We start from the raw sequence: 24,422 nt of genomic DNA, 5'->3' as shown, positions 1-24,422 counted from the left end.
CGGTGTGGGGCTTGGGGCAGGCTGGGCTTTGGCTGTGTGCTGGGGCTGGGGGGCAGGAGCAGCTCTGGTCTGGCTTCTGCCCACCTACGGGGTGATGAAGAAGGGCAGAGCAGGGCTGTGTTGGGCATTTCCAAATCTTCAGGGGCTTGGGGGTTGCTGGCTGCTCTCTCCCGGCAAGGGCCGGCATGTTGTGGGGTAAGCACCCCAGGAACCCACTGGTCACCCCATACCTTGGGTTTCTGGGTGATGGTGCTGTCTGACTTCAAGGCTGCTCTCGGAACAGGGATTTTGGTGTCTGTTCCGGTAGAGCTGGTGCTGCTGCCCGTTTGAGGAGCCAGCAGAAGCTGCAGGCTGTGCCCATCATCTCTTGCCTCTCTGCCTCTTTCAATGCCCTGAAAACCTCCTGGGTTTCTGCGGGCTGATGCCAGAGCACTCCCTGGGATGTGGGTTTTGACAGCCCGCAGGGCTGAAAAACTGCTGGAGATGTTTGTTCCTCCAGGTGAGGGAAAGACCCGTTCTCATGATGGTGCTCGGATGAGGATGAGGCATGGAGGTTTTCCCCATGGCTTACCTGCCCTCGCTAAGCTCCAGTTTTTGATTTCCCAGTTGTGTGATTTCTATTCCCCCCCCTTCTGAAATGGTTGCATTAGCAGGGCTTTAAAGAAATCTCTTCAAGATAATTATCCCAGATCTCTCTAGTGGATTTGCCATGTGATAGTGTGTCTGCCTGGGTGTATTAATAGTATCATAATATTATCTATCAGTTTTCATCCCAAAGTGCTTCACACGCTGAGGGGGTGAAGCCTGGATAGAAAGATGTAGCAAGTGAAACGGAGCTTTCTGCCTCACCTACCAGATCCTGCAAAGCCACGGGGTGCGAGAAGACCCTTCTCGCTGGTCTTGCACCAAATCTGGGTTTGGCCCCCTGAGTCCCATTGAAGCCCCCCAGGCTGGACCCGCCGCCCCGTTCGCCCTACCGTGCGGCTGGGCAGGGTTGTTCTGCGCCGCTCTGTTACCGAGGCTGGTCCCGGGTGGGCTCCCTGCCTCTGATGCTCTTGCTGCAGCCTTGCCAAGCTGCAAACAGCAGTCTGCATCCTTCCCCCTGCCCCGTCCTTCTCGTTAAAGACAAGCTGCACGGGGCTGGCTGTCCCCGCAGCGGTGTGTCAGCTGTGGGGTGTCCCTCGCTGCGGCTGGGTCAGGCGGTTACCAGCGGTCTGTGCTGGGCACCGCTTGCGAGGGTGGATGAAGTGGGATCTGTGCTGTCACCCTCCCAATGGCTACGACCCCCAGCCTCGCTGGGTGGGTGCCCTCTCCCACTTCTCCAGGGCCACGCTCCTGCCGCTCCTCCTGCGTGAGCCCGTGCAAACAGGAGGAGCATTGTGCTGCGCTGGCAATTTGGAGACAGGGATAGGCACGCTTTAACCTCTCAAGGGCTGCTCTGGAGCAGGTGCAGGGCTGGCCTCTTCCCAGCTCCCAGCCTTTCCGACAAGCAGGACAGGGATGGAGAGGGAGCCCGACAGTGCAGCGAGGACAGGGCTGGTGGAGGAGGTGAAAGGTGTCTGGGGGGAAACGCAACTGTGCCCATGGTATTTGCCCTCCGCAACCCCAAATGCAAGGGCAGATGTTTGCCACCTTCCCAGCAGGGAGTGGGGAGAGTCAAAGCACTGCAGTGGGGAGGAAACCAGCCCAGGCAGCGGCAGCCGACGGTCGGTCATGGGCTGCAGGCATGCGAGTGACTATGCAGTCCCACTATAGCACAGAGAAACATGCTCAAGGTTTACTCCCTGCAGCCTGTCATCACATACAGCAGTGTTGCAACCCTCCAAGGATTTGGGGTTTTGATGGAGCAAGAGGCTGGCCCTTTCCCAGCTGGGCTGCAGGCGCCCGGGGCGGGAGGCTGAAACCCATCCTCTGACAAGTCCAGCTGGGATCTCCCATGTGTTTCCCCACTTTCGGTGGCTTTAGGGAGGGAGCAGAGCAGTGGCACTTTGCGGTGTTGCATGTCGCAGGAGGAGCAGAGAGCATGAAGTATGGATGGTCAAAAAGTGCGGATGTGTTTTGACGGGCTGTCAGTCCTTGCAGCAGAGCTGCCCTTCATGGGAAAGCTCCGCTGCGATGGCTCTGCCACCTGCGGAGGTCTGCTCCGCTCGGGCGTGCGTGGCCAAGCCCCGGCAGCGCGGGGGCTGCGCTTGCACGGATAATATGCCGGGAGTCATTTTAAAGTGTTAAAACTGCAAAGAAAACCCAGGCGAGAAGGACTGCTGGCAGGTGTGTGCACAGGGGAAAGGCAGGGTGGCTTTTCCCTGTCCCTTGTTTCTGTTTCAGGGGTGCAGGTAAGGTTCCTCGCTAGCCCTCTGCTCCCCCGTAAGGCTCTGGGTCGTTATTCCTTAAGCTGTGCCCTGGCCCCTGCCTCCTCTCCTCAGGGTGTGGGCTGGTGGGAGGAGGAAGACCCATTTTGATCCAGGACTGATGGGCTTTCTCCAGGCTATGTAAAGAGACTCTGCATTTCATTCCAGCTGTCCAGCAATAGAATATATTTAACTTTAAAAAAAAAAAAAAATCCACAGTATCAAAACACAGCAAGTCACAATCCAATACTCAGATATAAATAGGTATACAAATGGTCCTCTGTAACCCCTCAGTTTAGGCTGTGGCATGAAAATGAAAGGCAGGCTCATCATCAGGCTGCAAATGGCATAGGTGGGCGTGCACCCGTTCCCTCCTTCCTAGGGTGGAAAAACCCAATACACCCAAGCATGGCCAAAACCAAGGAAAACATGGACTTGAGCCAGCGACGGGCAACTTATCCCCCTCCCAGCCTGCGGAGCAGCCCCTGTGTCTGTATGTGTGTTGTGGGAGGAAGGGAGGTTGGGGTGGGATCCCTTGCCGGGTGTTTGGGGGAGTGTTGCCATCACACGCAGGCTGTGTTGGTGGAGGCAAGCCTGTTTTGACCCCAAGCCCAAATGCGCTGTTCCCTTTGACCTGCCTGTTGGAAGCATCCTTAGAGCTGGAATATGGATTGAGCTACTCTCATCTTGTTGGTCCTAGAGTCTACGTGAAGCCTTCACATCCCACCGCACCGTTTTGGTGGAGGGGACGGGGGAGTGTCGCTTCCCTCTGGCTGGTGGATGGGTACAAGAGAAGCAGGACTGAATTTTAGCTTGGCTCTACTTATGCATATGGATGACAAGAGGAGGAAGGATGGTTTGTGGGTGGGATGGGCTCCTGCAGGATTTGCTGTGATGGACCCTGGTTCAGCTGGTGCTACTGTCACCTGGGGTTTTACAGCACACTGGTCCCACAGGGGGATGGAAATGCTGAGTCCCGGTTTAGAAAATAAATTGCAGCACTGCCTGAAAGTGCATTGTGTGCGTGAGCATGGAGAGAAGCCAGCTAGAAAATACAGGGGGGGTGGTATTATGCCATGGTGAGCAGGCGCATGGGAGAAGCCATTGCTTTTGACCGGGAGGAATATCAGATCTAGCCAAGCTTGTAGCTCTTGTGTCTGGGCTTCAAATGTCAATGAACTCTTGGTGTCTTGTAGAGGATGCGGATTGGGTTGAATAGTAATAAAATACACTCTGGCTGGAGTGTATGCATATATGTGAACTGCAGGGTCACCCCAAGACAAGCAGGAGGCAATGAAGGGTGGAATAAAACAGCCCCCTGAAGAATAACGAGACTGTGACTCTTCCGTGTCCTGACCACAGAGCTCGGCACAATACCCTGGCCATCACGGCGAGACTACAACAAGGGGTGGTTTCCAGCAGAACTGAAAGGTCTTTAACAAAATGTGTGACAGTCGCTGCACGTAGGGATGAACATGCAGCTTGGTCTCAGGAAGCGCAGGATGCGGCGCAGATGGAGGCACCTTGCGTGTCTAACACTCCTACTGCACGGCTGCATGCTGAAGCCGGTCCTGGCACAAAGCTCCGCTGACCTTTCCGGCTGCGATTGCCGAGCACACGTGCGGCAGCCGAGAGTGATGCCAATCCCCTGTGGCAAGTACAGTCAGGCGGGCAAAGGGCTGGGAGGGTGGGGACAGTCTGCTATAGCACCTTTTCCATGGTAAGTACAGATTTGGCAACACCAACGAACTTAGAAAAAAATGTTAACGTGCTCTACATTGAAATGGTTGAGTTGACCCAGAATGAAATTGGTTTATGACTGGCCACGAATTTCAAGAAGACATTTGGTTTCGTTCCTACCTGGAATTGCTTTCCACAGAGTAGTAAATCAGCTCTTCAGCCCAGCTGGGTTCAAGTACCAAGGAACTATTTCATTAAAGCCCTTTTTTTTTGAGAAACCTGGTTTTCACAATTGGGAAAGAGCAGCAGAAAATACTGTGTCGCTGGCAGATGGGGGTGAAGCAATTGCGTTTATTCTTCATTACCTACTATAGCTCTTTAGCTGTAAAACTTGCATCTAAAACATCTATATTTATCAAGCAGAAGATGATATCGGGATAGTCTGGTGCCACGCACCTTCGACCAGGTCAAGCGTTTGCTGGTTGCAACCTCTAGCTGCGCCGGCGAGGAGGCAGGGGTCGGTTGGCGGCGGCGGCACAGCGGGCGCTAGCGGGATGGCGTGGCACGGCTCCTGCGAGCAGGAGGCGAGTTATCCAGCCCCGGTGTCGGTGGGCATCCCAGAGTGGTTGGCCTCCCTCTGCAGTGCTCCGGAAAGAGATGTAAAGGCGCTGGGTGATTAATTTGGCCCTAAAGAGAAAGACAAGCGTTGCTGATGGGGTGGAAAGTGCCAAATTAGCACTCATACCTGCATCTTCACTGCGTGGCTCTTCTCACCAGTGCGTGAGTTGTGGGCACACTGCTCGTACCTTCAGCTTGCTGCCAGCTTCCCCGCCACGGGCTCCCCAGGAGCCCCTTGAGAGGATGGGTTCTGCCTGGTCGGTCCCTGGCACAAAGCTCTGCTCTCTTAGAGAGGAGGAAAACCAAGTTGTGGTGTGGGGAGGGTGATGTTAAAGACAGGATTGAGCAGCTCCCCCCACCTTGTGACCGCTAAGGCTTGAAATCCCTTTTGCCACCTCCGGCTTCCCCAGCCCTGCCCTGCGGCTCAGCCTCCGAGCTCGCTGCAGCCCATCTCTCCCCGCTACCTGCCACGGGGAGACCCGAAACCAGGCTCAGGGGCTCGCCGTTGCCCAAGAGCATGCTGCTGTTCACGCTTGGGCGCGGGGGAGCTTGGGGATGCTGGTTTTAATCAGGACTGTTGGAAAAAAGCAGAGGTTTTGGTCATTATTACTGCAGCGGGGCAGCTTTGGGGAAAATGCAATTTGGTGCTTGCTCGCTGGTAGCAAGGCCAATCTATAAAGTTGCTCCTGTCCTAAAGCAGACAGTGGGAATTTGTCTGGCGCTAATTAAAATCAATTAAGGAAATCCCCACGGCAGGCAGAAATAAGGCTGTTTGTCCTGGGTGTCTGTTTGACAGATTTCGGAGCCTCTGTAGTGGTGCATTGGCTGTTTTCCTGGCTTCACCAATTCGAGAGGTCAAAAATAAGAAAAACTTCTATAGAGCAAAACCTGAAAGTAAACGATAAATCCCTCTCCTGTGCAGTGCTCACTGCAGCTGAGCTGGCAAATTGCTTGGGCGGCTTAATGACTAAGTTATAAACCTCAAAAAAAGAGTTCCCACCAATTGCAGCAGTAGCTTGTGAAGGTTTTTTCCAGCTGTGCTACTGATGCCCTGTTCGCTCCTGGTTAGGATCCTATTTTCCCAGGTGGGAAATGAAGGAGCAGAGTTTCTCTGTCTCGTAGTAAATGCCGAAGCTCAATTCTGTAACATGCGTACAGTCCTGCAAGCCACAGAGCTGCAGATGCTACAGCACAGCTCACCGAGCAGCCACCCTCTTAACTGGTCCTTCTGGTAGAAATGGTCCAAGAGAGTTGAAATTGTTGAACTTCATGAGCAGAAATCCTTTTGGTGATTGCTGTGGCACCGGTAATCTTGAGGAGCTCATCCCTTGGCTTTAACACATGTCAGTTGGCTCTTGGGTTCATCCTTCCACCACTGACCTAAGAGGAGTTGATTTTTTTCAAAGTGCTGCTGTCTTGCAAGCCTCTCCTCGGCAAAGCCAGGTAACCATGCCTCGCTGCAGCACAATCTCGTGGCAGGATAACTGCGCTGCTTTTCCTCTTGAGCACCTCCAGCCCTGGGTTAACAAGAAGCACCGACTTGTCTTCCAAAGAAATCTGCTTCACCGGTGCCCGTGCTTGCGTCTCTCTAAAAGATGATGGTTTTTTATTTATCTTGCTCTAAAATTACAAATGAGCAGCTTTCCTGTCTGCACCATGTTACGGATCGTTGCTTGCTGTGGAGCAGCCCAAAAATCTGAGCTCAGCAGCCCCGTTGGGATAAGGGTAGTTGCTAAATACCCGTTTCTGGCTGGCCAGCACAGCAGTACGAGCCGCTGCTTAGGGTACGAGGCAAGAGAAATGCAGCCTGAGTTATTCCTCTGGTTCTGCCGTGGGTTTGCTTTGGAGTCAGGTACTTTAACCTCGCTGCATGCTGCTGTTTCTCAGCTGTACCACAGGGATAGCGATGTCTGCCTAGCATCTACAGATGCAGGGGGTTACTGTTAATATTTGGCCAGGACCTGTGAAATACTGCTTTAAACTTAATCTGAAGGGTCTTTCACAAATCCTTTTCATGTTGATTTGTTTTGTCTCCTCTTACTAACCATGTGCCAAAGAGCCAGTTTAAACACGTCTCCTATAGACTACAGGCACTGTAGGACATGCGCTCAGTGGGGCTTGTGCAGTTTTGCAGGCGTTTAGCTGAGTGCGTTGGCTCGGGCACGCCATGCTCAAACACCAGGTAGTACTTGTGCATGCACAAAGGGAATGTCTGCAAAATACACTGCCCTAGCTGAAGTCTGGCTTGGTAGAATAGACGATGAGTTGTTTGTGTTACAAATTTGCATCCTTATTATATGGGTCCCCTTTGCTCTTCCGCTTAAGGCTGCTGAGAGCAGGGGAAGTGCTCGAGCCAGCAGTCTCCTGGCTTGCAGAGAAGGCTGGTGCTCCGAAGGTTCCTGGCTCACCCATTTTTCCTGTTCAGGCAGCACAAAGCTTTTGATACCGCACAGCCAACGAAGGGTGGGGTGAAGAAAGTTTGTCATCAGCTCTTGATGCCTGAGCTGGCCAAACGCACGTGGTTTGGACCGGTCCTGTTCCACCACAAGTTAGCTGGGACCGTGGATTACGCTTTATCGTTATCCCTGAAGGATGTCCTGCGCTGGGAGAAGCACAGTGAGGCGTTGGTGCCTGCTTTCCACAGGCTGTGGGCTCACAGCGGAGCGTGGGCATTGGGCAGGTAGGAAACTTTCCTGGAGGAAAGGTCCTGCCTTAAAGGCAGCTGGTCTCCGGCTATCAGGAGAGCACCTGGAGCTGTGGGGAGGTTAAGCCACGTTTCCCTCTGGTCTAAACACTAAAGGAGCTTCCTACCCCCCGGCTCTCTGGGGGGATCACCGACAAGTGCCCGGCGGGCGGCTGTCCTGCTTGGTGTACCCCTACAACGCCTCTGAGGGTTAAGCACATGGAGAACAGCCGGGTGGTCTGCACTTTCTGCCTGCAGATGATCAGGCAAGGGGACACATCTTCAGGGGCACTTGCTGCTGTTTGACACCTCAACTCTCTTTGCAATGGGAGGTATTTAACATAGAGGATCTGCTCTGGGTGAAAAATGAAAACCTGTCTTAAAAGCAAACCATCGTGCTAGGAGAGGCCAGGAGCTTGTAGGGCAGTGGGGTTTGCTTCTGTCCTCTTGCCCACCGGCTGCATCTCTGCAGGAGCAATGGCTGGAAGCAGGGCTCAGCTCTGTCACACGTGGATGGCTCCCAGTTTTGGAAGCTCCTCTCACTGGGAGGACCCTCCCCGGACCAGAGCACAAGCCCTGTTTTGCCCTCTTTCTGCAGGGTTCCTCCTGCCACCTTTTAGGAGTGGAAAAGCAGGCAGGTCCTGCCACCAGGTCCTGTTCCTCCCACCCCCCCGGGGCTGAGCTCTTCTCACCCTGCCAAAACACCAGCCAGGATCGGAGGGATGGCTCTGCCTGGATGCCCAATTTAGCTCTGCCCATTGTGCGTTCAAACCACGAAAACACAGCCCTACCCCATTTGGCCATGGGCCTTCAAACCACAACTGCTACTGAGCACCTGGTTAGCACCAGGTCGTGATCCTTGAGCTCTGGGCACTTACCCCTGGGAAGCGGAGCAGGGATGCTGCTTCAGCCGGGAGCACACGCTGCGCTGTAAGGGGATCCATTTCCAAAGCATGGAGACGCTTCCAGCAAGGTCTTTTCAGGAGGAGGGGAGGAAAAGCCGCATTTTTTTGAGGGTTTTTTTGGCTCCCCCAGTATTGTTTTACACTAATAGCTTTTGACAGCACATGGCTGCGTCCACCACCCTAGAGGCAAGGCGCTGTGGGGCACCGGTCCCTTGCTAGATAAAGTCTCCCCAGGAGCCGGCGGGAGGTCTGGTCTTCGCATGGTGCCAGTGGCTGAAAGCAAGGGATGGCCCCAGTCAGTTCAGCAGTACAATACGATTTACAGCAAGCACGTTTCTCAAGACATCTGCAAGGAACACTATGGCAAAATTGATGGTTGGACTTGATGGTCTTACAGGTCTTTTCCAACCGTTGTGATTCTGTGACAGAGCTTCACTGAGCATCGTATATACAGACAGCAGAGGAGGTTGGGCTGAGCCCTCTGCTACTGTGAAGCAGTCAAGGATGGACTCCAAGGGTGGGGGGAAAAAGTACCACTGGTCTGCTTTTACATACTGTACATGTATCTATTAATAGCTCCTTGGCATTTGATGTTCACAGCCGGTTTCCTTTAGCGGTGAGCGTAAAAAGGAGGCAAAATGTCTTCAGCTACTTCCCCCTGGGAGGAGAGAGAAAGCAGCATCTCCTGCCCCCCTGGCTCAGCTGCCTGCCCCAGTGCCACCTTTGCCAGGGGTGTCTTCTTCTCCCAGCACCCTCCTCTTCCTCATCGGCTGCCCACCATGTGTTGGCCAGGGCCAGTCCTAACCCACGCCACGCTCGCCCCATCTCCGCTGCTCAATGGGATCAGTGCAAGTCTCCGTCGGCTGCTCTGCACCTCCGCTCCGCTGGACGGTCAGATGAACCGGGTTCAAACAGAAGGAAACAAAACAAAAGGAAGAAGAAAGACAAAGGGTAATGAAAACGTCCGTGGCCCACAGCTGCCAAAGGAAATCTCTCGCCGTGTTTCTCTGACCACACTTGTCCCAGCCACTACAGCTGCTGTGGGATCCCCTGTTCCTTGTAGCCTGTGAGGAGGGAGGGGAAGGGAACATGATTAGTATTAATTCCTAACGAGAACCCTCGGTGAGGCTCAAGCGAGCCACAAGCCTGGTTTACCAAGAGTGGCAAACCACGTGGGAGAATAGGGGGGGCTGCCACGTCCCCCCCTTGCTGCCGCGCTGCCCTGGGGCAGGCTGAGCCCAGCGAGCCGCCCTGCCTTCTTTAGCCAACGCTTGCCCCGTACAACCACGGGCTGCAACCACCTTCCCGGGCACGGCGATGCGGCTGCCGGCCCCAGCATGGGCAGAGGCACGTCTGCTCCAAGAGGTTATAAAGGCGCAGTAAGTACCTGCGGCCACCAGCGTTCTTCTGCAGTGCAGAGGAAATATATGCCCTTATACGCTGCTCCAGGGACACTGCTGTTCCCAAGCACTGAACTACCAGCTTGCCGGTTGTGCATCCAACACACTCGCATCTCTACTTGCGATCTACGTCTGAACCTCGTCCTTCCGGAGGACTGCCAGGTAGGAGGCTGGTTTCCTCTAGCCACCTTTTTGTTCCCAGGCTGGCTTTTGCTAACAGAGCTCTCCAGCAGCAACCAATTTGCACTGCGGTTTGCAGAGGTGAACGAACATCTCTTGGAGGAGAAGAGGGACACCCTTAATCACAGGCTGATGTGTCAGAGTGCAAACACAGACCTCGGGATGCCTCTATGGGCCCTTTTCCTAATGATATGCTCACCACCTTGTTATGAGCTTGCTTGGCTCCAGCCCAGCAGAATTACAGGTGCTTTTCGCCGGGGCACAGCAGCTGTCTGGTGGGACTGGAGAAAACAGAGCTTTTCAGCAGCAAAACCAATTGCACTGGGAAACTGCCCAGATCCCTCCTCTTCCAACCCCTCTCCTCTTGCCCTGGCCAGGAGGTTTGATGCACCTCCCAACCAAGGCAGCAAAGCCCCTGGGATGGTGGGGCTCTGTGTTGCAGCTAAAGCAGCCTGTCCCGCTGCTTGTCATAGCTCCTCGGGGGACCGGGGCCCCACTTTATTTGCTATACAATACGTAGTGGTTGAGGGGAGGCTGCAAATCCCACAGGGGAGGGCTCCTTCCCCCCAGGGGCTAGGACAGGGAAGGGCAATAGGAGAGCATCAGCAGCTCTTGTGCTGGCACAGGATAACAAGAAAAATACTGTTTTTTTTAACCATGTTCCTAGGTGGTCGCAATGACTGCACCAGAAGCTTTACCTACTTTCTTTTTAAGAGAAGCTGGGATTGTTATTACGATAGTATCAACACAAAAGATCTCCTTTTTAGCAACCAAACCATCCTTACCCGCACTGCCTGCAATACTGAAGATCTTTCAACTAGAAACCTTTTAAAAATCCAGATGTGTTTTCTCTTTGTTTAAATACCTTAAGTAGCCTGTCATTTTTACATTTTTGCATTTCAAATGAGTCTGAAATTTCACGTCTCAGAAGAATGTTTAACTCTTCAAATACCTTTCCATTGATGCTTTTAATATTTCTTTCCAACTCGTATATCAGGCTTTTGTTAACTCCCTTAAAGCTGAACACAAAATACCAGTAAGTGCCACAATCCCTATCTCTAAGGGACTTCTTGCTGAACTAAGAATTGGCCCTGGCAAATAAACTTTGCTGTACTCTGGAAAAAATCCATGCATGCCTCTGCCTTGGCAGTCTGGATCTCCTGCAGCTAAACAAGCACAAGGAATAGAGGAGGCGATTAATCACGCTTATCAGCACGTGTTACCCTGCACTGCATTGCTGCCCATCGTGTGCAGCTGAACAGAAAGACTCTTACCTCTTTCAAAGAGCTTTTTCTAAGGGGGGAAAATGATGATTTCTTATGCATTTATGTTCTAAGTGTGAGTCGACTCTGGAGGCAAGATGAGCTGGTTGGAAACCTATAATATGGACTTGTCTATGGCATTGGTTTAATTTGCTTAGGGAGCACAGCGGGGGGGAAAAAAAAGCCAGCTGACCACATGGACCAGAGAGTTGGGGCATGCCATAAATCCTTAGCTAAAGTAAGCAAGCTAAGTTATGCTTACAGTAACTTGCTTGCGTAGTTACGCCTTTTATTAAGATACAATAGAAATTCTTTCAGTCCTGCTATGAGTTTTGAAGCTGGCTGGAAGCCTGTTACAGTGGCTGAGCCTCTATCTCTCTTTACATGACCAAAGTAAGCCAAAAGATGACCTGTTCTATGCTGAACTTTATTAAAATACTTCACACTTCACTTATTTTCGTATATAAACTATGTAATAGTTATTGCATTTCTTGCATAGGAATAGCTATTCTGCATGAAGCAGCTTTACACTAGTGTGCCTGCAATACAGTTAAAGGTGCAGTTCTGTAAAGCAGACAGCTCTAGGATCAAGGTTAAGTTGGTCTGAGTTACCTGTGCACAAAATCACTGATTTAATCAAGTTTGCTTGAAATTGCACTTCTTCTGTAAATCATTGCAAGTAAGATTCGGGCAAAAAAGAAACCAGTCTGTGCAGAGGCTGTCCTACTGGGACTGGGTTCATGCAGAGGGTGGCCTCAGGATGCTCTTGAGGCTGAAACGGGTCCCTGCCCTGCTCCGAGGGTGCCCTTGGGGCAGTCCAAGGGGCATTGCAACGCTGGCTGGAGAACGCGTCCCCGGGGCTGTGCGGCCACAGGACAGACACAGAGACAGGCAGACACACACACATAGAGGCACATGGCTGGACTCGGGCTGGGAGCGAGCAGCACCGGCCAAAGCGAATCCTAAACAGCTCGCCCCGGCCAAGCGCTCGCTGCTCTCCGTGGGGAGCTGCCGTGGGGTGTGAGAAGGAGGAAGAACAGAAACAAACTTACCTTGTGAAACTTTGATGGTGAACAAAAGGAGGCAAAGGAACATGAAAGAAAGAGAGAGGGAGAAATGTAACTGTAGACAATATATCCGAAACACATGGAGAACCAGCAAAGAACGAATAAATTGGGGCTGCAGAGTAAACAGAGAACAGCTGCTCTACCATCAGACATTCACACCAGGGCTAAACATTATTTGAAATCCCTGTACTTGAAGGGGACTCTTTCATTTGGGGCTCTTGTTTAAAAAGGGTGGGGGAATCTTCATCGACTTTCCAGCTCCCCGTCCCTGAGCTGGACAAGCTGGATGGACTAACACCTCTGAGCGATGCTCCCACAAATACCTTCCTCCATGACATTGCTATTTCATGGGTTTGACCGAAGGGGAACTGCTGAAGGCAGGTGGCAAAGAGGACGTTACGGTGTACCAGATGGCACATGCCATGCCGTTCACAGTCCGAGAGCTCGGAAAACTACACCTGACGGCTCACCTAACTCACAACTGCTGTGTGCCTCAGCCTGGCTGGGTGCTGCAAACCCTGGGGGTATTTAATGCTTGTACAATATCTTAAGAACTTACCCTACCAAACTGCAAAAGAGGTTATTTTACCTACTTTCCTTAGGCATCGTTTGGGTGATGGCTCTATTTAGATTTAAAAAACCCCATAATTGGTCTAAATGGGCAATTTGTCCTCAGAATTGCCTTCACCTCATGCAGGGTTACCAGCTGTTTTGGGATGTTCTTGTCTTCTGAGTCTCTCAAAAGCTTTCTGCTCTCTCTCCTTCCCAGGGCGGCTGCGTTACCTGCCCTAGCAGGGGTCCTGTGGAGAAGAGAGGCTCGGGGATGCTTTCCAAAGTCCTTCGGAGCCCGAGCATACGGTAACCACGCAATCATCCGCTGCTGCTTCTGGCAAGGTCTGAGGGCTGTAATTAGCAAAGGAGTGACAAGCGGACAGCATGATTACAGGTAATTCCTTGCTGCTGGCTGGCAATCAGTCCCTGAGAGTCAGCAGCCCGCTGCAGAAGCAGGGGCTGCAGCAGGAGTCCCCGTCCTGTGAAACCACAAGCGATGGCACCTTTGCTCGTTCATAGCCGCCGCCGTGCAAGTCGTTAATTCCGAGGCCAGAAGCTGAGCGAGGGCTTCCTTCAGAAACCGGGCTTGACTTCTTGGCTGCGTTCATTAGAGGCGAAACAACGCCTGGAGAAACAGTCCCTGACTTCTGTCCCCTGTGTCATCTCAGTGTGACATTAGTATAGTGATTTTTGTGGGCTTTCTGTCAAGAAGTGGCACAAAACCTTTTATAATGAGCTCTGAGCAGCTAGGGAGTTCCTGGAAAGGCCGTTCCTCTGCGTTCGTTCTGCACCGTGCGCCAATGAAGACGTGGGCTGGGGACAAGGTGTGCATTTAGCAGAGGGAAACTTGCCCAGAAAGCCTTAGGAGGCTCATTTTCCAGTTGGCCTGGGCCATCTACTTAGCTCTGTTTTGCCTCAGCTCCGTGGCTTGTCCCCACAGCCGTGACGAGGGGTTCGAGGAGAGCCCGGAGAGGCAGCGCTGCCCACCAAGGGCAGCTGGATACTTGCAGCCGGCAGTGGAGAGTCCAGAGTCTGGGTTGGGTTTTTTTTGCAAAAGAATTAGGTGCTTCCTTTTAATCTGCCTTTGCCTTCAGACAGCAGGTAAAGCAAAGGACAGTTCCCAAAGCCATATGGCTGCTTAAAGAAGACATCCATGGCGTTTAATGGGGCCAGCTGGCAATTCGTTTAAATTAGCAAAGAAAATGCCCCATGCCATTGCACTGCCAAAAGTAATGAAGTGTGACAGCAAAATGGCGTTCAATTAATCTTCCTTCTGGGATATATCCTGCTAAAGGGCACCTGAGAGGAGATGAGGGCTGGACGGGACCCCCTGAGGTCAGTCAGTCTCTTCCCGTGTCCCACCTTGCTCCTGACAGAGATGGGTCTACCCGCTTTTGGGCTCCTCCGGTGAGAGAAAGGGCAGATGCTGCCATGACACCTCTTCAGCATTTTGACCTTAATGGGAGGGAAAATGTCTCCTAATTTCTACACAGATCTTTCCTGCTGTTATTTAAGTCTCTCTCAGGCTAAACTGCTGCCCTGTCACATTTACTAGCCTGCTGAACCTCTTCGTTCCCTGCCCTCTCATGGTCCTCTGGACTCTCTCCGGGTTGTCCACATGAAGTATAGCCTGCAAAGCTGGCCACAAGCCTCGCCGCAGCTTTACGTGTGCTCAGAAAGGTGAGGGGACCGGTTTATGTCCTACAGGCTCTGCTCCTACCTGCCTGGACAGTGTTTGTTCCCTCCGCAGCAACGTACTCCTGTGCAGCTTGTGACTCACTGCAGCCACCGCATCCTTCTCTGAAAAACGAGTTGCTCCCTAGCGTGTGTTTATGCAGTTGATTAATCCTTCCTTAGTGTCTTGGACTTGTCTCTACCGAGCAGCATTTATTTATTTTTTCAGACCGTTTCTTCGATTTGCTGGAATCCAGACGCTGCCCTCGCTGTGCCTGCCATCCTTGCAGCCACCCGTGCCTAGTAAGCCCCTTCTCCGGTCCATCATCGAGCCATGAATGAAAATACTGAACAGAGCTGGATTCGGGAGGGACTTTTCAAAACAGCTCTCATGAGATCTTTCCAGTTCAGGAAAATGCATTTAGAGAACAGTTCTCAACAGTTTTCACTCAGGCCGTTGGGTCTCCCTGGCTTGCTGGTAGGAACACTGAGGGAGACAGTGTCAGTACCTGAAAGTCAGGAGGGATGGCCGACTGCCGCCGCCACTCACAAAATCACGGAATCATAGAATCGTTTGGGTTGGAAAAGACCTTTAAGATCATCAAGTCCAACCATAAACCTAACACTGCCAAGTCCGCCACTAAACCATGTCCTGCGATGCCACATCCACATGTCTTTTAAATACCTCCAGTGATGGTGACTCCACCACCTCCCTGGGCAGTTTATTCCAGTGTCTCACCACTCTCTCAGGAAAGAAATTTTTCCTAATATCCAGCCTGAACCTCCCCTCGCGCAACTTGAGGCCATTTCTTCCTATCTTTCCTTCCTATCGCTAGTCACTTGGGAGAAGAGACCAACACCCACCTCACCACAACCCCCTTTCAGGCAGTTGTAGAGAGCGATGAGGTCTCCCCTCAGCCTCCTCTTCTCCAGACTGAACAACCCCAGCTCCCTCAGACGCTCCTCATCAGACTTGTGCTCCAGACCCCTCACCAGCTTCGTCGCCCTTCTCTGGACACGCTCCAGCACCTCAATGTCCTTCTTGGAGTGAGGGGCCCAAAACTGAACACAGTATTCGAGGTGCGGCCTCACCAGCGCCGAGTACAGGAGCACGATCCCCTCCCTACTCCTGCTGGCCACACTGTTTCTGATACAGGCCAGGATGCTGTTGGCCTTCTTGGCCACCCTGGCACACTGCTGGCTCATCTTCAGCCGGCTGTCAACCAACACCCCCAGGTCCTTTTCTGCGGGGCAGCTTTCCAGCCACTCGTCCCCAAGCCTGTAGCGTTGCCTGGGGTTGTTGTAACCCAAGTGCAGGACCCGGCACTTGGCCTTGTTGAACCTCATACAACTGGCCTGGGCCCATCCATCCAGCCTGTCCAGATCCCTAGAAGGTGAAAAACTGCAGCGAGCCTCCCTAACTCCCACCCAGCTCGCTACCAGCTAATATACAGGCAGGCCCTGACCCAGGGAGTGAGGTACTCATCCCTCAGGGAAAGCCGGAGCAGAGTCCCGGAGCCCCGGCTGCTTCCTGTCCTTCTCCTCGCTGCAGGCTCTGCCCTGCTTTAGCCCATGAAAATCCTATGGCATCCTTGGGGGGAAGCACGGAAACAGCCATTACATGGCAAGGAAGATTAGAGGTGGGCAGTGGTTTCATATTTTTTGGCTCTTCCCCATCTAACGGGAGAGTTGAGTTGCAACGGTGTACAATTTCTGTCCAGTGCCTCAAATCGTTTCTGTTTGCGCACAAACAAACCTCAACCAAAGCAAAATGTTTCCTGGCAGTGTTTTTAAATGAAATGTCTTATTTCTTGCATTTGAAACATTGTTTCATTTTTATTACCCTTTTTTTTTTAAACATTAAAACAAAACATGAAAAAACAAACCATTTTGGGTCTGACAGGGCCGTTTGACCCAGCTGGGAGCAGTTGATCACTCTGTTCTTTGTTTTTATTGGAAAATGAGTTTTTTCTTTCCTTCTCTATTGACCAAGAGCTGCTTTATTTAGCCATTATTTTCTCTGCATTGTAAGTAAGCTTAAAACCCAGCTCCTTAATGAGATGGCAAGAAACTGCCAAGGGCTGCAACTTGTCGGATTATATACAGCTGGTTAACATAAAACGCGTTGACTCCTCTTACCCTTCTCTAGTGCCACCGAAGGGACCGGGGTGAGATGCTGTTGCTGTGCTCAGGGACCTCTTGGCCTGAGCATCGCCGCCACACGCTGCTCACCCACCCTCTGCCTCCCAAACTGGTGGGGTCCAGCCCAGTGTGGGGAAGAGCTTTGGGGCGATACGTTCAAGCTGTATGGTTTTCCTCAACAGCCAAACCAGCAAGACCCTCCTGAGCCCCAGCCCCTCTACCTGGAGGACATACATGAACAGGACTACGGAGAAAAACAAGTCACGGTTTCAGCTGTAGCTCTTTGTCGGGACAGATGCTTTCCTGCCTCTCCGCACGACTGCAGAACTGGGTCTGGCCAGACAGCAAACCGCACACGGAGGCTGTCCAGCAGAGGAATAGCAGAAGAGCTTATGATTATGAACACGTAATTATGGGATTACAGACAAGTTGGGCAGGTTCTTAAAGACACGTCACAGATGTACACCGATTCACCAGTTATCCTCAGAAATAACTTGGGCTACCCCTGCTCTGCGGGTACATCTGAGAGGAAACTTGGTGGGTGGTTTGGAGGGAAAAAACGAAGGGCAGTGCTGCCTTCGTCCTGAGGAAAGCCTTTTGCCTTGCTTATGTTCAGGTTTTTAATAACCATCATTTGCTCTGCGTGGGGATGGCCCTTAACTCAGCCTGTAAATTGAAGCTGGCTCGGAAATTAGCAGGTGGTTTGGTGAGAGGGTTTAACCCCTGGGTTTGGCAGCTGAAGATGTGCACTGGTTTCCTGCTGTTTTTTTTTCAGTTTCATCCATTTCATCTTTAAGCAGGTGCCTAGCAATTTCCTGAGATCCTCTCTCCTCCTCTGTCATGCAGCCACAGATGTCATCAGCAGAGATGACCAAGCGCAGCCCCTTCAAACCAAAAAGCAAAAGCTGCTGGTAAGATGTTCTCTGGGAGAAGCACTTGCTTTGGGAACTGCCTGCCCCGCCAGCCTGAAGGATCTCAGATCTGTTTGGTTTGGGGCAATGCCCACCAGCCTCTGCCAGCCTTTGGGAAGGCGGTGGGGTCTTGCAGATGCGATCAGCAGCATGAGTTGCAAGGTGAGGCTCTCACCTTTATTCTCTGCGATATGGTACTCCGTTTTGCACCAGTAAAAGTCTTTAGCAGATAAAGTTACAGAGCTTGTGTTCTAGATTAGTAATACATAGTTAACTAACGGAGTGATCTAAATTATATATGATTAAAAAAGGATTCCTCTTTTCTTCCCCTAGGCTAATGTTTTGGAGGCATATTAAAGGGTGTAGGGGAAATCCTTCTAGGAATAGCTAAATAGTCCTGCTCAGCCTAAGAACATAGTGTGCAACATGAAAAAAAGCTTTTGGGTAAATGGATTCTGGGGAGGAAGGGGAGGGTCCGGGAGAGTCCCCAGGGATTTTCTGGGGACAGCTGGCCCTGCGTGCTCCCTGGGAGCAGAACCGGCCTCGCAGGGAGGTCTCGCTAACCGGAGAGATGCAGCCAGAGTCGTGAGGGATAAAGGACTTTCTCATTCAAACACACCCGTGGATGCAACCAGGGCAGAAGGGGCCTCACCCCTTCCTGCACGTTTCATTTTATAAAGGGGAGAGGAAGATCCTAACCCACGTGGTGGGTGGGGAGGCTCTTCCAGATGTGTCACGGGGCCCATCCTGACTGCCTCCCAGCAATTCCTCTGCCTGCTGTGTTTCTCATGGACTCACAGAGCCCATCCTGTGGCTCTTCTTCCCTACAGCGCAGTGAGATGCCTTGCAGGGGCGTTAGCTGGGACCCAGCAGCAGGGGACAAGTTGGGGGGGGTGAGTGCGCTGTACTTACTTGCGAGAATGACCATGTCCATCCCCCAAAATATACTCATAATCCAGCCAACCATCACGATCGCCGTCAGGATCTGAATCAGAGCAGCAGCAATGTTCAGCCAGAAGACACAACACATGTGCCTGTCGGGGAGGTCGGTCCGGGCTCCGCACAGCACGGTGAAAGCGGATACAAACGTTCCTAGGGAGCGAGCAGCAACAAAACACCCAATGAAAGCCGTGGCTTTGTGCAAAATTCCTTCCCTTAGACCCACTTCTCATAGCATCCCACTTCTTGTGCTCCCACTGCAGTGCTGAAAAGCTGGAAACACTTAAGAGGAGGACAAATAGAGGCACAGCCACATCTCACTCAAACACGCTACTGTCTCTCATTGAATTACACTGAGACGTACGCTTGAAAACCAGGACAGGAAAAACACTCTTTGGGTTTTGGCTCCTTCCATCCCACCCAACAGTAACCACTTACGCGCTGTAGGTAGTTTACAAGGGAGTGCTGTGTGTCTGTGGAAATACCACTCCACCTTTGCTCTACCTGGTGGCTCTCTCTTGGGGAGAACGTTTACTACACAGAAGCTCTAAAAGGGGAAATTGCACCCAGAGGTAGAGCAGGACTGGCTCTAGAAAGCTGTACGGGTCTGGCAGTCTGTTACTATTCACAAATACTACTCTAGAAGGAGCACACACCAAAAAAAAGGGGTAGTAACGAGGCACTGCATCTTTGCACAACACTTTGCCCAGTCGCAAACCGTTACCTGAGAGCGTATCTTAACAAAGCAGAAGGAGCTAAACCAGTGTGGGAGCCAGGCGACCCGGTGTTGCAGCCCTTGGCTCTGCTTGAGACCAACTTAGAAAACTTGCAAACACCCTTCAGACTTCCTAAACCAATTCAGATGAAGGATCTTGTTGATGTATGAAAGTCAAAGCTGGGGGAAAAAAACTACACCACAGCAGCCTTTACAAAGATTCTTCCTGAATTTCGCAGCTTATGATGTCCTGGGCTCATGGCTAGCTGAAACCCGCAGCTCAGGGGAGTCTTGCCTTGTCTGTCCCACAACCAACGTGCAGAAATACACAGCATGGGCAAAGAGCAGAAGAAACTGTTTCTGACCCCTATAATGTACGAGCTGCTGGCCAGGAGGTTCAGCCACCCGATCTGAGTACGCATTTCGACACCTCTTATCATTATGAATTGTCTTTAGGTGTTTTTAATATAAATACAGCATTGCTAAGGTGGGTACAAAGGTGTAACGTGGATTGTACTGGATAATGCAGTTCTGGGAAATGCTTTCTTTAATGAATGTCTTGAATTAAAAATCCTGCAGCGTGATGTCCAGTGGTTTCTACAAAAATTGCCCTTTTCCCTTTCAAAGGATGGAAGCCTGCAAGCGACCTGTAAGATGCGAACGAATGAGCTCAACTCTGATGCACAGAAGTGTCTTGTTGAACTTGGGGGAAGGAGGGAGTCCCTTGGTTTGGCTGAAGACGGGGAGCAAACACTCAGTTTACGCCCTTCCAGACGACCTCACCAGACAGAGAGAGCAGAAGGGTCTGGTTAGGAGCAAAATACCATTTCATCCTGCACTGCCAGGGTGGTGGAAGAGATAATCTCTTCCATTGCTGCCTCTCCTTCAGTGGGTCACAAGGAGAACAGGCAGTTAAGACGACAAAATGCTGGGGAAGGCTGGCTACAGCCTATTTTTAATCTCACCATCCTCTGCAGGCTTCAACTCCAGCATCTCCCTAACACTCACTCCACCAGCTCCTAAAACCCCGCTCGTCTTCCTACCGCTGGCTCGATCTGATTTCGTACTCCCACCCGCTCCCTTTGCCACAAGCCGAATGGGTGCGGAGCAGCCACGGAGCGGCACCGCGGCGGCGGAGAGCGGGTGAGTGCTGCTGGGGTGGTGGGATGCAGCCCCACGGCAGAGCAGTGCCGGCGGGGAGAGGGGCAGCGCCTTCTCCCCTGTGAGAAATCCCCACCCCAGGCTTCGTCTTCTGACTGTTCGGCTTCCACACGCGGAGTTTCATCCCCTTATCCCCCAAAAAACCAAAGGGGTCTGCACAGGGGAAAAGGGGAAATCATTTTCATCCCAAAGGATGGTGTACAAGTCTCCCCGTCGCTTGTTAAAAGGCTTGTCTTTTGCTCCGTGGCTTTGTCTTCCACGTCTTTTGTATCCTTCAGGTGGGATTATGTGAGATCTCTGCCCCGCTCCACCCACCTTTCTCTTCCTTTATAGTGTCTCCAAAGCAGGAGGAAGCCTGGAATATTCCCCCGCTCTTCCTGGAACTGTTCTCTGCAAAGTTACACCACAGCACTCTCCGAGATTAAATATGGATTGAGGCAAGATCAGAAACTGGGTGTTTACATTTTCCCATCAGGATGCGAAATCTTGCCAAATGGAAATGCACGTCTCTTTTTAAAATGAAAATTAAAATCTTCCCTTCTCGCCTTACCCTTAACCCTTCCAAGATGTCTTACAACAAAAGGTTGTAAATGAGCAATAATTCTTAAGATACAGCTTCAAATCCTTCCAGTGAAGCTTTTAAGATTTTTAAATCATTGGAGTGAGGTGCTGAATTAGCTAATTAATCCCCTAAACACCACAGTGACTAAGCTAATGTCTAGTCCCGTTCCGAAGGGAATAGAGCAGACAGAGCAGTTAAGTGTCGCTCTCTGGATGGGGGAATTGATACAGAAACTAGGATTAAAATCTCATCAACCTTGGCTTCTGATTCCCTCTTCAGGCCACTTGCCTACTCACAGGAGCCAATGTATTTTCCAATGCCAGTGCATTTTCTTTGTTAATTATGATTAGCTAATCTTTGGGAGGTTGTTGTTGGCATTTTTAAAGACAAGACTTGAGACATAGGATGGAAGTATTTTTCCTCTAGTCCACACGCTTTAAAATGTGAAGCAAAAGGAAGAGTCTTACATGCATTTGTCAAGGTAGACGATTTCCCCTTAAGAAACCATAGTAGTTACACATTGCCGAATATGGAAGCGTTTGCATCTGGAAGCAGAGAGGTGGAGAGGAGGAGGAAGGCAAGCCAGCTGTATCTGCTGATACCGCCCGGCTGCGTCAGAGCCGGGGCACCGAACCATTTCCCTGCCTGACCGAGCATCCAGACGCTTGAACACCTATAGCCTAGCAATCCTAAACTCGGTCGCAGCTGGGATTACGTTGGCCAAAACAATCAGCTATCCGAAAAGGGCTCAGGCTGTGAGTGTAACCAGCAAACACAAACTGCTAATTTTGCAAGCAGGTGTGAACGAAAAGCACCTACAGCTATGCCGGCATAACGTGAGACGAGTAAATTATATCAGGCATTTCTTGTATCTTCCCAACGAGAAATACCCAAAATGCAGTAAAATCTGGGGTTATTCTGAATCGTGAATTAATACGGTGAATTTTAATTAATTTGGGGACAGAGGGGAGGTGGTGGAGAGATGTCCTACGCTGTCTGACGAGTCTGTTCGTTCAGCATCGGGGCCCGGTGCAGTCGCCCGGCCGAGCCGTACAGCCCACCCGGCAGCCGGAGCCAGCAAGTACCAGGGGCTGGGCAGAGGGATGGGGGGAGCTGAGGTTTGCCCCTCTGGAGCAGCGGCGGAGCGGAGGGTGAAGGCGGCAGCGAGGCTGGGAGGGGATGGGAAGCTGAGCTTGCTCTTTCAACTCATCCCATCTCACTTGGGGCGGTGTCAGCCAGCCAGGGCACCGCGCGCCGTTTTCGGCAAGGGAAGAAAGCCTCTGCGAGCCTGTGGTTGCTTTTGCTGCCAGCAGAATTGGGGTATTTTTAGATCACCCCAGTAAATACAGGAGGCTTTTTGGTTTCATCAGTTTAACCCATCGAACACGAAGGGGATGTGGTATCTGTAGGACAACACCGTAAAGGGGAAGAGACGAAGGAGGGGGTTTTGCCCCTTCTCTCCTCTCCGGTCCATTGTCACACAGGTTGAAGTCCCCTCTCCAGTTCATGCTGGTACCCTGGCAGCCATGGCCTTCCCAAGAGCATCACATGCTGGTTTTTGCCTCACAGAGGATGCCAAAATAGTATGGGAGAGGAATAGGTTTGGTTTTTTCTCTTAGAGGAAAAATTCACACCCTGGATAGAGCTCTCCTGGTTTACTGCTGTTTGAGTCACTCATGTTGGGTGGAGGAAAACATGAGGTCAAGACCAGGGCCTGTCCTGAGCACAGTCTCTTCCGCGCTATCCGACTGCAGCGGTGCCTCTGCTATGGAATATCTTAAGCTGCGTGGGAGAAGTTTTTCTCTCCTGTTTTTTGCAAGGAAGCCAATCATGGGCACTCCTGCAAGAGCTTCAGTCAGACGTGGAGCTTGGCATGTTTCATGTGTAGGACCCGGCTCTGAGCAAACTTCTGACGGTACCTTCCCAAAAACATCAGAAGTGGGAGTCTGGTCAGAGCCGGGGCGCAAAGCAGAGGGGGATGAGACACCAGTGCCCACAGGGTAAGTGATTTGAGCACACAGACAACTTGTTAGTGGGCTTCCCACTGCCTGCCAGATGTCTGAAACTTCACAACAGAAAGCATCCGTGCACCACAAGGAAATCACGTCTGATCAGCTGCCCTGTTACAGGTGGAGGAACAGCAGAAGCCCAAATTACTGCACTCAGGGGCAGCATGTGGAGCAGCTGTGCTGGTCACCCTCCCTACCCTACAAAAGCCTGGAGCCAGGGCAGGGCTGGGAAACACCCCTTCTTCTTCCCCCCAGCCTGGAGGTCATTTAAGATGTTCCCCTATAACATGGGAGTAAATAAGACAGTGGGATGGTGCCTCCTTTCCTGCTCTCAGAGGGGAAAAATAGGACCGTGTCGTGATGCTGGAGCACGGCTGCAGGTAAGCACAGGCAAAGATGGGAAGGAGAGGGGAATGGGATTTGAGGCATCTGTCGGAGCAAGGCACGCTGTTGGATCAACGGTGGGAGATGTAGTTAATGAGCGTGTGTTTTGTGGGGATGAGACGTACCTGTGTAACTCTATTGTGTCAGGGGAGTGCTCTGTGTGGGGATACGTCTGATGTGCCTTTGAATTTTTTAAGTAAAATTATTATTAGCTGTCATTAAACAGTGTTGGCAGGTGTATGAGGCAGATATTGTGGATGTGCTGAAAATTCATGAGATGTGCTGGTTCTTGCTTGTGTGAGTCAAAAAAAATTGTGCAAGAAGGGTAATAAAGATTGCAGTTGTTTCCTCGGTATTACAGTGAACGTGATATCTATTGGTCAAGATATCCTTGGGTCCTAAGTGTCCTGAATTTAGTTTTGTGCTCTAGTTTGAACTGTAAGGAGTTGTTTCAGTTGTGGAGGCCTTTCATCCTTGGTATCGATCCATATACTATGCTGTAGTCCTTTTGGATTATGATGAGGGAAAGAAACTACTAAAACTTGCCCAAGAAAGGGCTATAGCAGCATCTGCTGATGCCAAAAACCTTTTTCCCTCCGCTTACGTGGGTAGACATAGGCTACACAACAGAATTGCAAAGCATTAACACTCAGGCTGACTACCTGCTGAAGTTTCCTAAAGCAGAGAACGGTTTGTGTCTTTGCTTGAGTAAACAGACACAAGGTAAAACCCCCTGGAAGCGTCCTGGCCAGCACAAGTCCTCACCAGTGTCCCCAGTTCCCTCCTTGCTGGAACTTGCTAAGGCTTAAGCTGCACCAGAGGGAACCTGCCAGCGCAGGTGTATCGCCTCAGCCCCCTGAGATGTGTGCTTTCTTTCCAAGCCGTCTGCAGCTCTCTGAACAGAAAAGGCTGCTCCAGAAGAGCACTTGATGTACTTGCATGTGAACTACCGTGGCTCGTGCAGTTTGCAAGCACATCCCTCTTGTCAGGGTCTCCACCGTGCCTCTTCTTCCCACCGCCTCCTCCGAGAGCTGCGTTTGGGGCAGGGGGCATGCAGCCAATCTCTCTGGTTTGCAGCAAAAGCAGAGGTGTGGAGGCTCCTGAGGAAGCTAACCATCCTCAAGTGCCTGGCTCTGTGGCCAGGTGCACGCCTTTGTCAGGAGACGTATTCCCACCCAATTTCCTCAGGGGCACCCAAATCAAGCAACAGAAGACACCAACCCACTTGCC

The 24,422-nt window shown here is 51.6% G+C and overlaps 1 protein-coding gene across 1 annotated transcript in view; it reads right to left on the bottom strand.

Annotated features, from left to right (window-relative positions):
• Window positions 1-9,150: 9,150 nt before the first annotated feature.
• The window catches only part of STUM (stum, mechanosensory transduction mediator homolog), a 44,069-nt gene continuing 28,797 nt past the window's right edge, over window positions 9,151-24,422 (bottom strand). Inside the window, exons 2-4 of the mRNA XM_059835753.1 lie at window positions 18,335-18,514; window positions 12,129-12,137; window positions 9,151-9,298 (exon numbers count right to left, since the gene is read on the bottom strand). Coding sequence (XP_059691736.1) covers window positions 9,264-9,298; window positions 12,129-12,137; window positions 18,335-18,514 — 224 coding nt within the window. The 3' untranslated portion in view covers window positions 9,151-9,263. The remainder of the gene's footprint in view (window positions 9,299-12,128; window positions 12,138-18,334; window positions 18,515-24,422) is intronic.

The sequence above is a fragment of the Gavia stellata genome, chromosome 2 (assembly GCF_030936135.1).
Source record: "Gavia stellata isolate bGavSte3 chromosome 2, bGavSte3.hap2, whole genome shotgun sequence".
Classification (NCBI taxonomy): Eukaryota; Metazoa; Chordata; class Aves; order Gaviiformes; family Gaviidae; genus Gavia; species Gavia stellata.
Note: the sequence above shows the minus strand (reverse complement) of the source record. Positions and strands in the feature narration are given on the sequence as shown.